Source organism: Vigna radiata, chromosome 3, assembly GCF_000741045.1.
Source record: "Vigna radiata var. radiata cultivar VC1973A chromosome 3, Vradiata_ver6, whole genome shotgun sequence".
Lineage (NCBI taxonomy): Eukaryota > Viridiplantae > Streptophyta > Magnoliopsida > Fabales > Fabaceae > Vigna > Vigna radiata.
The window spans coordinates 9,412,908-9,430,044 of NC_028353.1; the positions used below are offsets into that span (position 1 = coordinate 9,412,908).

General features: G+C 32.5%; 2 protein-coding genes across 4 annotated transcripts; one reads left to right on the plus strand and one right to left on the minus strand.

The window, feature by feature from the left end:
- The first annotated feature begins 2,463 nt into the window (after window positions 1–2,463).
- LOC106756784 lies at window positions 2,464–6,088 on the plus strand. The gene is made up of 5 exons (XM_014639362.2): window positions 2,464–3,330; window positions 4,599–4,657; window positions 4,809–4,937; window positions 5,342–5,477; window positions 5,719–6,088. Exons 1-5 carry the CDS (start codon window positions 2,626–2,628, stop codon window positions 6,046–6,048), a joined length of 1,359 nt encoding a protein of 452 aa, XP_014494848.1. The 5' UTR covers window positions 2,464–2,625; the 3' UTR covers window positions 6,049–6,088.
- Window positions 6,089–6,556: 468 nt separating this feature from the next.
- On the minus strand, window positions 6,557–11,998 carry LOC106757673 (THO complex subunit 4D). 3 transcript variants are annotated; one of them, XM_022779387.1, is made up of 9 exons: window positions 11,742–11,997; window positions 10,736–11,047; window positions 9,761–9,904; window positions 9,596–9,664; window positions 9,259–9,446; window positions 8,881–8,942; window positions 8,732–8,790; window positions 7,771–7,821; window positions 6,939–7,037 (listed from the first exon to the last, which is right to left on the minus strand). In XM_022779387.1, exons 2-8 carry the CDS (start codon window positions 10,988–10,990, stop codon window positions 7,816–7,818), a joined length of 783 nt encoding a protein of 260 aa, XP_022635108.1. In that variant the 5' UTR covers window positions 10,991–11,047; window positions 11,742–11,997; the 3' UTR covers window positions 6,939–7,037; window positions 7,771–7,815. The 3 variants fall into 3 exon arrangements, with proteins under 3 accessions (XP_014495897.1, XP_022635108.1, XP_022635107.1); XM_022779386.1 differs by lacking the exons at window positions 6,939–7,037; window positions 7,771–7,821 and adding an exon at window positions 7,845–8,386 and having other exon boundaries at window positions 11,742–11,998; XM_014640411.2 differs by lacking the exons at window positions 8,732–8,790; window positions 8,881–8,942 and having other exon boundaries at window positions 6,557–7,037; window positions 11,742–11,994.
- Between the last annotated feature and the right edge of the window lie 5,139 nt (window positions 11,999–17,137).

Below are 17,137 nucleotides of genomic sequence, written 5' to 3' on the forward strand. Positions count from 1 at the left end.
GTGGCACATTCCTTTGCAAAAATGAAGCATATGACAACAAAAATCAATAAAGAATAAATCGAAACTCCAACCAATACAATATCTACTTACTTACGACTCGATTGATCTCCAACCACCTCGTATTTAACTTCAAACCATCTTACATTTTAACTAAAAATTTTGAAAGATGATGACAAACACCTAAATCTCTTCATTAAACCTAATTTTCCTCAATCAATAATCAGTTTCACTCAATCAATCCCTAATTTGCATTATAAAACTCTAAATCTTATAAGTGAATTCTAATTTTGCACAATGTGACTTTGACAAAAATATCCCCAATTCGATTTTAATTAAATTTTACTATATTTTTAATGTTTAAAATATGAAAATTCATTTTCGTATCTACCAAAAATGTCTTTATTCTGCCACGTAGTTTTAAAAAGTCAAGTCAACATACCACCACATTAACGTATTTTTAACACCAGCTAATTTAATGATAAGAGTTAAATTGCATCAATTTTTTAAAAATAAAAATATAATTGAGAAGAAAAATAAATAAGAATCTCATTCAATATAAAAACCAAAACTGAAAACCTCATAAATGATTTAACCTAAAAATTTTTTGATCAATTAAACTTAATATAACTAGTTAATTTAATCTCTTGCGTACAAACAACATAAATATCTCTAAATGATTAGAAAAGATATCTTAATCCAATTTTTTTTTATAAGTTAATCTTGATATACTACTGTATCAGTTCACTCTCACGCTTGTAAACAACATAAATATCTTAAAATTAATTACTGTAAAGGAAATCTTAATCTACACTAATCTTTGCTTAAATTTTAAAATATATTTACTTTCCTTTATTTTTATTTTTTAAATTATATTTACAGTTCTATTTTTTCCATGGATATTCATACAACTTTTTAGTTTATATTTAAAAACTATAAATTTGTGTAATTCAAAAAAAAATATTTATTTTTAGTTGATATAATATTCTTAAATTAATAAATAATAGAAGTGAATATAAACTTTATTAAAAGTATAATAAAAGAGAATGTTATTTCCAAAAAATATATGTAATGTTAATATCTTACAAAAAAAAAAAAGTTCGAGGAGATGTAAATATTATTTTATAAAAGTGGAGTGAATTTCTATTTGCAATCTAGCATTATTTTAAGAAATGCAAATGCAAATTATTTTTATTTTAATATTAGTATAGATATTGTTGATTAAAAAAAATTAATAATTACTCTATGTTTATATTTTTTTTTTTCCCAACATTATGTATTTCATTTGTCTACAAATGAAATTATTGACCAAAATATATAATATTTTTCTTTTTTGTCGTACACTCAAACATTATTAAACACAATTAACCTTATTTTCTTTTGTTATTGATACAAAGACAAACTAATATTCTTTATTTGAGAGAAAATTAGTAGTAAAGAAGTTTGTTTTCCTTTTCAAATAAAAGATTTATCATTTTTCAATTTCTCCTCTGAACCAAAGTTACCCGTTTGATGCTTAATTTAACATTATCACACAAATTAATAAAAATAATTAATTTACTTTGTTTTTTAAAATTCTACTAATATACTAAATTAGTTACACCATTAATAAATTTAAAATTTTATTTTACTATTTATTAAACAACACTTACGTATAATCATATAAAAATTATTAAATATCTTAAAAAGGAACAATTAATAAAATAAATAAATATGCAGCTGTATTTAAATTATGAAACGTCTTGTGCCAATAATTTCCTTAAGAGTTGTCTCGTAATAAATATGGGGGAAGTTTTTCTTAAACCTGACGTAGTTTTTAATTTTTTATCTTTTTTGTCACGATAAAACAAATTTGTACTTAATTTTCATTTATAAAAACATTAAAAAAAGACGAGATAAAGAATGAAAAAAGAAGAAGAAAGAAAACATATCGGTAAACAGAGGAGACTTTTCATGGATGCTGAGTGCTGAGTCCAAACCATGCATGCATTGAAAGAAAAGTAGTTGCACATTAATCACGTCATTAATAATTCAATTAAGTTTAATCATTTAAGAACACTCAAATACTATCACATCCTCAAATCACTCTCAAAACTTTGGTTAGTCACATCCTTTAACAAAACATTTTTTTCTTTCGATTAAAATAAAATGAAAAGTTAGCCTCCTAAAAATGCTAATATTCAACCTCGAAGCTTATGCATCCACATATATTCTAACAAATATGACAGGAAAACAAAGCCAAAAAAGTATCAATTATTACTCCAAGCAATACATCATGATTCTTCATCAATTATTTTAAAAAGTGCTGAGAAAGTAAAAAAATCTTGAAGAGGAAAGTGACATGGTAGAGAAAAAGAGAAGGTATGAAAATGTCATAATCTCAGTCTCTTGTTCCTCTCTCTGCAGCTATATGCTATATTCTGTAGAGCCTCACGCGAATCTTCCATTCTGCATACATGGAATAATCAAAGGTATTAGTGGGAGAAGTAAACCCCAATTAAGCTTCTTCTTCTTTTCTCTCTGATACACCATCACACGCAATCTCTCACCTTTCACCACCTACTCCCAAAGTCCCCAATTTTCACTCCTCTTCAGACACCCATTACATCAAACCACCCAGTCCCATCCATGTCGGCTTCATGCGGGGTGGTGGAGTGCGTCTTCGTGCTGGGCTGCGCTAGGTGGCTCTGGAAGCGCTGCACCTACGTTGGAAACTACGACAGCGCCACGTGGCCGGCCGCCACCCCTGACGAGTTTGAACCGGTGCCGCGTGTCTGCCGCCTCATCCTCGCCAACTACGACCCCGATCTCCGAAATCCCCAGTACTACAAGCCCGCCCCCGGTCACCGCCTGAACCCGGAGTGGGTCGTGAAGCGCGTGACCTACGAGCAAACTCTCGGACACGCGCCGCCCTACCTCATCTACCTCGACCACGAGCACAAGGAGATCGTGCTAGCGGTGCGTGGCCTCAACCTGGTCAATGAGAGTGACTATAAAGTCCTACTTGATAACCGGTTGGGGCAGCAGATGTTCGACGGCGGGTACGTACACCGTGGGCTGCTGAAGTCGGCGCAGTGGCTGCTGAATAGGGAGTCGGAGACGCTGAAGCGATTGTGGTTGGAGAACGGTTCCGAATATGATATGGTGTTCACTGGACACTCTTTGGGTTCTGGGGTGGTGTCGTTGTTGACGATTTTGGTTGTGAACCATAGGGACGGTTTGGGTGGGATTCCTAAGGAGAAGATTCGATGTTATGCGGTTGCTCCTGCCAGGTGTATGTCCCTCAATTTGGCTGTCAAGTATGCCAATGTCATTCATTCTGTTGTTTTGCAGGTTACAATTTCATACCTCCTCATTAATTTTTTGTTTCTGCGCTGCATTGTTTCGTATTTGTTTAAACCAGTGTTGTTTTTAAGGGAAAAATTTTAACTTTTCGGTGGGATTTTACTCCCAGCGTGTGTAATCATATGACACTCTTTAGAAACATAATCATTCACCAGTTGTTATTGATTACTCTACCTATTTACCATTAGAGCCATGAGAATTCAACTAAAGAATAAGACTACATTGTTACACAGTACTTATTGTCTTAGTTTTTCGTATTTTCAATCTCGTTTGGGTACTGAGAAGACAGTTTTTTTTTCTTTCTGATTTTTTACTTCTTAAAATTGTTTACAATAATATAAAAAATAATGAAAACAGTGTATTTTGATTTTACTTTTTCTTCATATATTTTCAGAATATTTTTGTAATTATTCATATTTTCGTTTTAACGTATTCTATAGGACTTTTTTCAGGTGTCGCTGTAGTTTGTTTATGTTTGAGTAAACTATCAGTTTCATCCTTCATGTGTTACCTTCTCCCTGAACGATCCTAATAGTAAAGTAAATTACCTGGGTAGTCCTATAAGTGTTAGAAATCATGTTTAATATTACTTTAAATATTAAAAAAATTCTTCAAAGTCCCTGAATTATGCTGACATACATCAGCTTATGGAGTAAACCGATGGATATATATTCAAGGGGTACTTTAAATATTATATTACATCATGTACTTTTTGAAAGATAGTAGTAGTTTCTGGATGTAATTAGTTGTTTATTTTCTCTAACTTAATTTCTTAATTAAGAAAATGCTTAGTGTGTTTTTGGTCTTTCAATGCTTCAAAGAATGGTATCCATGGAAGCATATATTTTTATATTTTACATCCTTTTTGTGTTTGATTCATTGTCTCCAGAATCAGGTTGAAATAACCGGACTTTATATAAATTTGTACATGTTCAGTTCTACTTCGAGCAATTGATTCTGAACGCATAAACTGATCTTTATAATGAAAAAGTTAAACATGAAACATATAACTTCAAAGTTAATTCTGTTCAAAATCAATTTTGTCAATGGTCATTCACACACACACATAGGCTTTTTTGATGTGGTTTTCTCTCAACATAAATCCAAGAGGACCTACAGGATATCAAATACATTTTTAGTGAGACTGTAGGGCCTAGAAACTTTCAATTTATTGGTATAGTCATTTGAAAATGTCCATTTATTTAATTGTATGATGATGATTCTGGTTAACATCGTAAAAGTTGATTTTGGTGCAGGATGATTTCTTGCCAAGAACGCCCACTCCGTTGGAAGATATATTCAAATCTATATTCTGGTTGGTAAAGCCCCTTCTGTAGTATGGATATGGCGCATTTGGATTTCAACTTTCAAGTTTGCCTTTGGTTTTTTGTTTTTATTTGTTTTATTATGGAGCACGGTGAAATATCACGATGATCTCTTAAACCAGGCCTTGATGATTTAAACAGTTTGCCCTGCTTATTGTTGTTGGTTTGCCTGAGAGACACTTTCATACCTGAGGGTAGAAAGCTTAGAGATCCAAGGAGACTTTATGCGCCTGGACGAATGTACCATATTGTTGAGAGAAAGTTTTGCAGGTATTCAATCGCAAATTTTTCCCGTCATAGTAAGCTCCTATACCAGCATGAATATTGTGGGAATATTCATTATAATCTTGTTTAATTGCTTGGTCTGGTGCAAAAGTAAAATTATGTCTTCTCTAGTTGTGTTATTCTTGTGAACCATAGACAAGGGAATTTGACTTAAACAATCTAAAAAATCATTGCCATAGATTGTATTATTGTAATTGTTTTAATTGCTAGAAAGGTAGTCATGTAGAATAAGACCAAGTGCTGAAAGGACTTTGTTTAATATAGTTTGCTGGTAGCATGATTGATGTAGGCTGACAAAGGAATAGTTCATTAAGTGTGACTGAGAAATCTTATTCATCGTCAAATGTTGTTCCTGATAAAGAAATTTATTATTGTTCTGGGGAACACAGATGTGGTAGATTTCCTCCTGAAGTGAGGACTGCTATTCCTGTTGATGGAAGATTTGAGCATATCGTCTTGTCGTGTAATGCAACATCAGATCATGGAATAATATGGATTGAAAGGGAGGCCGAGAAAGCCTTGCAAGTAAGGAATTACCCACCAATTGATTCTCTGTTTTTTTTTTTCGAATGATGTTTTGTAATCTGAACTAGGAAAAAGACTCGGAATAGAAAACTTGGTTCTGTTGTGTGTTATTTCAAGTTTTCGAGTTTATGTTCATGTTATCAGTAATAATGTAATAAATGTATCAAAGTTGTGTTGAAATTTTGTCGTTGTTTTGTGCACGTAACGAAATTGTGACTGTTTGGGGGGTATTCTCTTTTAGTTGATGAAGGGGAAGACCTCTGAAACTGTGACAGAGCCTCCAACGATACAAAAGTTCGAGAGGTTGAAGACCATAGAGAAAGAACATAAAGATGCTTTGGAAAGGGCTGTTAGCTTAAACGTGCCTCATGCAGTGGACTCTGCAGAGGAAGAAACGGCGGAGAAGAATGAAGGTGAAGAAGCATCGGATAGTGGAAACAATAACGTGTCAAGTAGCCAATCAAAATCCAGTGATGGAAGGTCAAACTGGGATGAGGTTGTTGAAAAACTCCTAAAAAAGAGCAAGACGGTAGAATTAAATCAGCAAAGGGACACCAATGTCTTACCATAACATTCATTCATATATCTGCATTTTTTGTTATTTTTTAACATTCTTCTTCATTTTGTTGATTCATCATGTAAAAAGATGAGTTACAGCTCCCTAAGTTGAGGACTGCTATTTCAAATGAGTTTGGTTGGTTGGTCCTAATTGTTTTGAAGTAAATATGAATAAATCGTTTTTTTCACCTGTTATGAAACTGTAAGCAATAATACCCTGTCAGTGCTGTGAATATTCTAGACGTTTTCCAAAAGCATAAACAAGAATATCTCTTATTCTTTCCAATGATCAATTAAATAATTATTAACCATTTAAAAAATTTAATTCAACTTCGAAATTTATTTCCGACAATGATGAAAAACTTACAAAAAAATGAAAATTTTATCAATACCGCCCTCTAACTCAGGTTAAGTTACAAAATTAATTTTGACAATATCATGCGTGGTCTTGTTTATGTTTTTAAAAAATTGTAGATGTTAAGACATTCATTATGACAGGTCAAATACATGGGCACAACTGCTAACGTTTCAAAGCTCATTATCACTATTCTCGTCAACTAGAAAGAAATAACATTCAAACATTGAAAACATTTGAAATTTGCAGTTACAATAATATAAAAATAAACGCAATTCAAACTAAAATCTATAACTGAAACTGAAAATCCCTAGGTCGATCGTTCGGCCTCTCTAACAAGACTTAAAATGAGGTGAAATCAGATGGCATGTTTAAAAGCACCGAGCAGCAAGAGATTTAAAGTAACACCAACTTTTGTACAGGGAACCAAATCTTAATACAAAATAAGCAGAGGCTTCAGAGATCAAGAGATGTTCATGGCCTCAGCGTGATAGGTATCCAGTTCTTTGTCAAGTTCTTCTGCTGATTTCTCAACGGCGTCTTTTCTACCACGGCCTCGACCTCCACCTCGACCATTGCCACGACCACGACCTCCGCCACCTCTACCCCGACCATTGCCACTCCTTGTGCCACCACGACGTCCCCAACTGTGAAAAATTAAATTATGAACAATAAGTCATGGATACAATAATGAAAGGAAAGGAAAATGTTTGTTTATACTCCAAGACTACAGAATAACAGTACAGGTATAACAACGGCATACAGGATTACTTTACAATAACAGAGGTACAATAGATGAAATTACTGTACCGATACCTTGCAGGTAAATAGCATAGAGGAAGCAAAACTGTATTTTCATTCCACCAAAAACATTACATCGCAAATGATTATCACATGTACATCTATTCCTTATCAACAGCTTAATATTTCAATCAATCTTATTCTTAGTAAAAAAAGATTAAAAACATGATCTACGAAATCTCCTAAAAAAACACAGTATAAAGAAAACGAGGAAATAGATGCATGAAGCATCAAATGAACTATTTGTAAATCGAAGATAGGAAGGGCTCTATCCAAACCATACCTGAACTAAAGAACGCAGCAAAAAACCTTAAACATAAGACAAAACATACATGACCAAAATATTCATACTACTATGCTTATATCTTGCTTGCGCTAAGGAATATATAAACACTTTTGACAAAAGTCCAATATACAAATTTCAGTATAAGACAACATAAATGACCAAATTATTCATAATATTATGCTATCTTGCGCTAGGGAATATATAAACACTTCTGACAAAAGTCCAATATACAAATTTCAGTAAAACAATAATCGTTAAGAGATTACACCAAAGAAAACAATTAAAAGGCTTACCCAGCACCACGATTAGGAATAGCACGACCTCCAGCTGGTCCACCTCTAGGCCTGCAACATAGTCAGACGTCCAAACATCAGCAAACGATGAAGCAGCATATACTGTTTCCAGAAAGACTTGAGGGATATTAGCAGAAACTTAAAACTGGTAAATATCCATCAGTAGTTAGTCCAGTGTATTATCGACAATGGAGTTAGTCAGTTACGTGATATGGTTGACTGAGATAGTAGAAGTAAAGCAAACGCCCGTAGAGGGAAGATTGAGAGAAAAATCATCTTATCAATTGAGAAAAGGTTAGACGATTCAGGATTAGGGAGTTCTGCACCGATATCAAAATGCAAGGAAATCACTCATTTTCTATTCTATACCCTAACTTTAGTACAGAGCAGCTATCAGATTGGCACAGCAATTTCTTTCAGACATTGAACCATTTCAATCAACTGGTATCAACACTATGATTTTGAAACCATTGGGTTTATCCTGGTGGTTGATCCACGGGTAGAACAATATTTTAGGCCACTGGAATATTTTAGGAAGAACAGAGGCAGCGGCGGCAGAGGCTCTAAGATTCTCATTTGGTGGCTGACATGAAAATAGTAAACCAAGCACATTCTCCTGAACATGTACGAACGTTCTTGTCAAAACATTCCAATCAATGTAGATATATGAAATGTAACCGAAAGCATTAAAAAGACTGAGAACAAAACAACAGCTCATAGACTAAAAAACCAAACTCAAGATAGCTACTGGAAATGAGAGTAACTCGAATTTTAGACAAAGAACCAGATAACAAAGACAAAATTGAAGTTCTTGAGATAAGAATCACAGTGGCGGATATCAGTCAGGTCCATTTGGGTAGCTAAGAGTAAGATAAAATTAAGAAAACCCAATGACACAAGAGGAGAGACGGAGACTTAAATGATGGAAAAGAACAGAACGGGGTTAGTTTGATCAACCCACCACATAAGTACCATAAGTTGGCGGTACTTGGTAATCAACAGCTGAAACCATGCGCAGCACTGCAGAACACAGGCAAGCACGATAGGATCTCAGTATTATATTATAATTACAAAGAATTTATGCTCTGTTTCATGGCTAAAAATACCCACACATAGCACAGAAGAAGAGCAGGAGCGTTAACATGTTTGCCTTTGTCTTGGGAGGAGTGGAACTGTTATTGGAATGACACATGGAACTTCATTTAAACAGACACAAACCAAAACCCTAAGGTATAACGAGTAGTATAGATGCCTGTCAATGAGGGGCTTAGTTTCATTGAAGAACAAAAATGTCAGTTGTTGCATATTTTGATCGTGCAGAAGAATTGACACCATATTTTCAGAATTCGAAATAAAAATGCACTATTTGTAAGCAAACGCAATAATGCTTCAATACTTCATCAGATAAAATTGATAAAAGTTAACTGAAGAATCCCAATTTTAAAAGAAAACTAAAATACAGTTCAAAATGCTACCAAGGTAACTTACGTCATTACAACAGTCCTCTTCCTACGTCCATTCACCCCAGTGACATTCACCCGAGCACTAACGGGCAATTCTGCGTTGGAACCAACAATCTCAATCTTCATGGGCTTTCCATCCAAAAGCACATTATTATATCGTTTAAGAGCAGCAAATGCATCACTTCTTCTAGTATAAACAACTTCAGCCGAACCCTGTTACACAGTTAAAGATATCAGATAGAATGCTAAGCACTATACTATTTTTTAGAACTTAAAACTAAAATGGGGAAAAAATCTAATTATACTTTTGGTGGCTAAAATATAATGGCAACTGAATTTACAAGACAAAACCCAATACTTACACTTGGATGTCCATTTTTGTCATAATGAACAGCATAACGCTTCAACTCTCCAAGCTCAGAGAAAAGTTCCTGAGTTGCAAATCAAGTTTCAAGAGAACTTCCACACAGATTGGGTAGAAACAGCGACTAAGAAAGAATCATATGACGATACAGCATAGTATGTACCCTTATGTCTTCATTGGTTACTCCATGATCCAAGTTGGAAACATATAACTTGGTGCCAACTTCTACTCCTTGAATCCCTGCAGCTCTTAAGCTATCTTCAAACAAATCATGCTGCCATGGAAAGGGCCTAGTTCTGCGAATAGACTGGCCAAAGAACAGAACAGTTCCCAAAGTGGCAAAAGAACACATCAGATTATGACCAGAAAAAATCACTATTCTTCAAGATTAGTCAGAGCAGGAAAATCTCCATAAAAAAACAAAACACGCTATTAACGAAGTTGATCTGACCATGGTAATATATATTCAAGAGAACTCGTACTCAAACATCAATGTTTAGGTGAAAGATGGTAAATGGGAGTAAGAATTCAACCCACTGCATATAAACCGGTGCTATGCTACTAGTGGGAGCTCCAGTTCTGGTTCTAAGCGAAAAAGCTCCTTTGCAAAATACCATGATTTAGGGAAGTATACTGAATTCTTGCACTGTAGAACCGAACTTAGCAAGAGGATCCAATAAAACACCAGTCCACACAAAACCAGCCAAACACTTAAAGTCATCTCATGTAAAATGAAATGGATTAGCATGGTTTAGAGAATTTAACCCCACTTATAGTTATATGATTTTTGTGCTAGTTGTAAGAGCAGCATTTTGAAATTCACCTAATGAAGCCCCTTCACATAATATGCCAGGAATCACCAAAGAACTCCTGCACACATCAGAGATCTGTAGCAAAGCCCCCCAAAACAAAAGCAAAACTCTTATGTTCATACTAATTGTGACATTATGGAACTATGACAAAGGCATTGATGATGCAAAATGATCGAGCATGAGCTTCTCCATGGAACAACTACTAAAGAAGCGGAATTCCACTTGCTTTTGAGTTTCTATAATGCTGAACGTCTCATAATTGGGTATATTTTTAGCATATCAGATTCTCAAGCACATGTATAAGCATCCACGATTTTTGAGCTTGCCTTGGCAATAGCATATGATGATGGCCGAGTGTTAACCATAAGAGGACCTCTACGAACAGCACCAGATGTTCTTCCACCATTACCGGCACCAGTCATTCTTCTACCATTAACAGCACCGGCCATTCTTCCACCATTAAGAGACCCGCTTGGCCCACGGCCAGACTGGGCTCTGCCACGTCCTCCTCTACCTCTACCTCCTCTGTTACTTCTGTTCTTTATTCTATCATCAAGTGACATATCCAAGGAAGAAGCCATTATACGAAAACTTAACACAGGTCAAGAACTTCACAAAATTTCAATGATGATATGGCCCTGCAAAGACAAAGAAATAAGTTATACTTACACAACCCAAACCTAATAAAATTGAACAAGGCAGATATTACACAATAAATAATATCCGGGCTAAGAGGATCGATGTTATAACTCATAAAGCAAAACTTTGGTTTGATTCTCTACTAGTGCGCTTTTGGGGGAGGATAGTTAAAAGAATGGAATCCGACCATATATTCAACCCAATGCAACTAATTGTTGCTTCAACCTTTTCAGTTTTGCAACGTGATTTTAGAGGCTGCAATCGAGTCCGGAAGCTATCCAAACATAATATATAATGTGCCCAAAACTATATTTTTATTATTATAATAATCAAACAGCCAACTAAGCACAACAAAATAATTAAAGATTTGAAAACCACAATCTCTCAGCGAACAGATCCTAGTGAAATTCCTGATATTTGTATAGACGCGTAGCAATCAATGGTAAACTACAACAATTGTCTCCTTAAACAAAATATCTTCTTAGTATGAATCCGACCCTAAATTTAAAACCAAAGATTTTTAGGGAAGCTTACCCTTAAAACTGTGCGAAAACGAAAAAGTGGAAAGATCTAGGCAGAGAAAAACACTGTCTATCATGATTAACACAGCCATTTAAACGCAAAAACAACCACACAAAACAAAAGACATCCAAATTAGAATAAAATAATTGGACAAGAAAAAAATAGAATCACCTGCAGATGATAACAGAAACGCGGGTGGAAAATTGTGAAGCGAGAATCAGAGGAAAGAAGGAGAGAGTGCTATTGAGAGTTTTGGGGGTACGAAGGATCGATAAATAATATAAACGGGGGCGAAGATTAGGGTTTCGAAGAAAAAGGAGAGGAAAGATCCACGCATGTGTGGGTGAAAATGGGGTTTTAGGGTTTCAGCGTAAGAGAGCTGTTGGGTTTAGAGCTAGCTTAGCTTCTCCGAAAGAAACGTACCGTTTGGGTCATTTTAAAATGCTCTCGGGGGCGTTTTAGTCTTTTTACTTTCCTTCGCTCCGCGTCCTACGATAAAGCAGAACAAACACAGGTCAGAAAAATTCCCACTCAAATGTAACTCAAATTTACGCAAATAAATTCTTAATATTGGAATTAATATATATCAAATCATAATGATAACCTATTTATCAGGATCATAATAATTTATAAAATTCATTCTAGTTATTACTACTGTATTTCTTAAAAAACGACAATAATTTATTATGAAGATCCAAATCATTATCACATCATATTACTTTTATTTTTATTTGAATATTCGTTATATCGATTATTTATTGTAGGATACTGTTTAACCATTTTAAACTATTAGTTAAAGGGTATTTTTATTAGTAAGTTAAATGATTAATGCAAAAAGAAAAATGAATTGTTATAAAAAAAATTATGATTGATTGAAATTCTGTGAAGTTGTTTAGGATAATGATATTCAGAAAACATATTTTTTATAATATTTGAACACGTGTTATAATGTGATTGGTTTATAGTGGTGTTTATAATTATTATTATTATTAATAATTGTGAAATAATTTTAGACCAATCACATAATGACATGTAGATGATATTCAAATATTGTCTAAATATTGTGGGCTTTTTATTGCTTAAAAAAGATTTTTTGAGTCTTTTTTATATTTTATTTTATCTTTATTGTTAAATGGAATAATTTTGATTGAAGGTATTTTTACAGGAATAATTGATTTAAGGTATGTGTTGGCAAAACTATTTTATAAGTTAACTCCAGTCTCATAAATTAGTGTCAAATTGATAAGTTAGTTTTTAGCGTTCAAAAATTGTATTTGATAAGTTAGTTTTTAGTTTTCAATTTAGTTTATAATTGATAAGTCTATAACCTATACATGTTGATAAATTAGTTTATTGGATTAAAAGTGTTTATCATATTTAGTAGATGACACAAAGGAAAATAATTATATGTTTCATCGTATAAATAATCTTGTGTGTTTTCTTAAATAATAAAAGTGCATGATGTAGATATAATTTTAGATTTAAAAGGAACTAAATTTTTATTGAACTATTTAATTTTTTATTTGTTTTAACATATATAAGTTATTTTATTTAAAGTAATTGATTTAACAAGTATTAATTTAATTTAATTTAATTTTTATTTATTTGCACGATTTAAATGTTTTAGTTTGAATTGCATAAAATTTAAAAAAAAAATTACACGACAGATATAAAAGGTACGATAATTTAAAAAGTATTCAATATCTTAAATGTTGAACCATTCTTCATCGTCTTATCACAGATACTAAATATTATGTATGAAAATAAAGGAATAATAATGAAAAATAAATACTCTGAAAGTTAAATAAACACAAACACTAAAAATAATGTACTAAAATAAATATATAGTAGTAAAAAATAAGTAAGTAAGCTATATTTTTTAGATTAAATATTTGAGATGTCTTATAAACGATTTGTGTGATTATTAATTTAATTTATGAGTTGGTAAAAAAAAAATAAGTAGATTATTAGTTCATCAAACATACATTTAGTTAAAGTAAACGGAGATAATAAAAAAAATTATTAGTTCGATGCATGGAATTCTTATAAATCAATATATAAGAAGCTTTTTTTATAGGTTTTGATGAAACAGATCCGAAATTCTCAATGTTATGATAAATACCTCTTAAATATTTTGTAAGGATTAATTTCCAATCAACAACTCTTTGTGAAAATATGAGTTACTACTTTCCTATTTTTTAATGAGATTAGATGCATTTAAGATTAAACCCAACCCGTGTAAGCAATTTATTTTAAAAGTATATAAAATGCATGTTGTAACACCTTATGTTAATATACCAAATTACTGATATAAACATCAAAGTTTAAGATATTAAATACAATCGTATACGTATATTATATTATTTTTAAAGTCTTGAAAGTTATTCAAAATAAAATCAAATATTTATTCAAAATCTGACATTTAAAAAAAATTGCAGTATCAAATATTTATATGTATATATAAACATTCTTTTACTTATTAACAAATTCATTAGTGTGTATAAGTGAAACATAATTTACTTTACATATAACATAATTATAATAATAATTATAATAAGTGGATAAATCACATAATAACAACGGAAATAAGATAATCACGTACTGACAACGGAAATAAGATAAATTAGTTTAATTATTACAATTCATATTAATCAAATTTGTTACATTCAATAAAATCTCCAATAATTATTATATAATTCATGAATCAAGTACATAAATACTTATAAAACTCTAACATTTGACTATACTTTTATAATATGCATATTGAATAAATTCAAAAGCCATGTTTCTATTATTTCTTATTCATGAGCTATAACTATATACTAAGGTTGAACAACATCTTTTCTTTTCTATTTATAATAATAAAAATATGTGAATATAATTTATAAAACCCTCCAACCGATTGTATAAGACTTCACACGTGTTAATTATATTATTATTCTCTACTTTATTAATTGATGTTTTCTTTATTAACACTTTAAAATGTTTTAAATTTAGATCCTAGTCTATAATACTTCTTATTAATTATAATTTGATTAACACTTGAAAATGTTTTTAAATCTGAATTAACTTCATGAGCATCTATTTAGACTTAATGAATAAATTGATTTTGTTCAGACTCTTTTTGAAACTCTTTATTTATAAGATTGATCTGTTGTAACATGTATGAATATGAGATTATAATAAATGAATTTAGACTAATCCATTTAAAAAAATAAAATTTAGACTACTTAATGAATTAATAAAGTAAATATAGTTTATCTTATAATTTTAAAAAAATACATAAGACTAATTTTGTGAAACTCGGGACATATATGGATATTACCTTACATCAATATAATAAAAAAAAAGTTGATTTATTTTGAATAAATCAGAAAACAAAAATAAGATTTAATCCTTTTTTTTTTCATATCAAATTGCTCGTTAATTGATCATCTCCTCTTTATTTTTATTTTTTACTTCTTCTAACTCTATATTTTATCTTGTACTTGTGAATCAAACATAGTATCTAAGGATAGAAACGAAATAATATAGAAATGAATTTCCTTATCCCATTACCCATATAGAGGGAGTATAAGATTTTTGTTTAATCTTCATCTTGATCAACTAACATGTATATATTTATATTTATGTTTGTAAAGACTGGAAAAGTCAGCCAAAGAAGGAGCACACGTGGCAATTGATGAATGAGTGGTGGTTAAAAGAAAATATATGTAAAATAAAACATAGTTTAAGTTATTAAAACATAACTTAACAAGCACTCCCATTTTCATCTCTGAAACTTCAAAGCCAACTTCCTTTCCTTTGCTTCTCCTTTTGTCCCTTCTCATCTTTTCCTCAATCTGAACCAGTGAATCTCAGTTTTGGTAGTGTCCTAGCGATCACGGAGTAGAAGGCCTTGCTTCCATCCGATCAATTCTTCAATTTCCTCACTGGTACGTTATTTTCCCTTCCTCGTGCAACTGTTGGGTTGTGAACATTCAACTGATCTTACTGCATGTAGCCCTGGTGTTTTCTCTTCCCAATTCTAGCCTCAATTTAGTTCTAAAATTTGTTCTCTGTCATCAATAGATGATCCGTAGGTGGCCTACCAGTCTGAAAGTAGAAAGGGCATGTTTGGGGTCTCCTTGAGCTTGTTTCTGGAAATCTGTAGCTGTTCTGTTAAAAACCCAGGTAAGGGAAGCTAGAAACTCATGTTTTGTCTTATCAGTTTGAATCGGCATGTGCTAAAAATGTTGTTTGAAATATGTGAAACAGTGGTAACATGAAAGTTCTTGATCAATTATACTGTCTTAGGATGAATTTGGGTGAAACGAGGGTATGAGGCATTGTATTGTTCATTTCTGGATTTAATCTTGAAATTGATTACTTATGATCTGGTTTTATATGATAAAAATGCTGAATTGAGATTGATGGAATGAGTTAAATTATGTTGTATGCATTCATAGGTAAAAAGCTAGGTGAATTAGACAATTTAGGCTAAATTTAAGGAACTAGAGTAGCAAGAATTTGACTTTGTGATTGTATGTTGTTTTGGTCAGTTTAGTACAATTAGGTAAGTCATGTATGACTTATAGGGACAGATTAACTGGTTCAAAATGACTTGTAATTAGTAAAATTAGATTTAGCTTCCTTAGTTCATGAAATTGAAGTTTTAGGAAGGGAATTAATGCATAACAGTTAAGAAATTGTATTAGGAAGGGTTAGGACCACATGAGCAAGTTTAAATCATCATATAGGTCGAGTTAAGATCATTAGAAGTTCATATAAGTGCCAAAAACAAAATAGGAGGGGTTGAGTTCTGCAAATCTGCAGAATTGGGAATCTGCAGAAGTGCAGATTCGCTGAGCGAGGGTTCTCGCACAGCGAGAACCCAAAATTAATTGGGTTTTTCAGTAGAAATTCGCTCAGCGAATTTTCTACGACAGGATGAGTATTTTTGATGTTTTTGACGTTTTGGGAGCTCCGGACGTCCGTTTTGGACGTTCTTTAGGTCGTTCTGGGGGTTTTTGACCCTTCCGGATCCATTGGTGAGGGTCTCCAAGCCATTTGAATTACTTAAGTATTGGAAATTAAAGATTATAAAGATAATTGTGCTTTCTTTTCTTTTTCTTGTGTGCTGATCCATGTATGATTTTTGATTTACCTTGTATGACTATAATTAGTATGATATGATGAACTGTGAATGGTTAATAACTTAAAATCAGTAAAGAAGAGATGGTATATGTATATAAGTTGATTCAATGATCCAAGTGTTATCTCTAGGTGAGATTTGAGTTGAGTTTCTAGAATGAATATAGGTAGCTCAGTCTTGGGGGTTGCCCTTAAAGCTCTAATGACTATTCAATCTCACTTAGAGAAGAGTAGTTCATGTGGTGAAGAGCAGTAGGGGTCCTAGTCTTGGTTGTCTCCATTGTATATGGGCCAAGGTGAGTGATAACGGATAACCTTGTGTGTGGTAGGGTGAAACCCATTGGCAATGACTTTGCAAAGCAGTAGAGGCCACCACAAGTGCATGACCCGCCATAGCTCGATATTCATTCCGGGTCCGGACGAGTCTAAGTCTA

Excerpts from the sequence above, each read along its gene's own strand:
- LOC106757673 (XM_022779386.1), bottom strand. The coding sequence starts at position 10,990 with ATGGCTTCTTCCTTGGATATGTCACTTGATGATAGAATAAAGAACAGA. Across the intron at positions 9,447-9,595 it reads ACAAAAATGGACATCCAAGT|GGTTCGGCTGAAGTTGTTTA; the intron begins GTAAGTATTGGG and ends ACTGTGTAACAG. Across the intron at positions 8,943-9,258 it reads AAGAGGACTGTTGTAATGAC|TTCCACTCCTCCCAAGACAA; the intron begins GTAAGTTACCTT and ends TTCCAATAACAG.
- LOC106756784 (XM_014639362.2), top strand. The coding sequence starts at position 2,626 with ATGTCGGCTTCATGCGGGGTGGTGGAGTGCGTCTTCGTGCTGGGCTGC. Across the intron at positions 3,331-4,598 it reads TTCATTCTGTTGTTTTGCAG|GATGATTTCTTGCCAAGAAC; the intron begins GTTACAATTTCA and ends ATTTTGGTGCAG. Across the intron at positions 4,938-5,341 it reads GTTGAGAGAAAGTTTTGCAG|ATGTGGTAGATTTCCTCCTG; the intron begins GTATTCAATCGC and ends TGGGGAACACAG.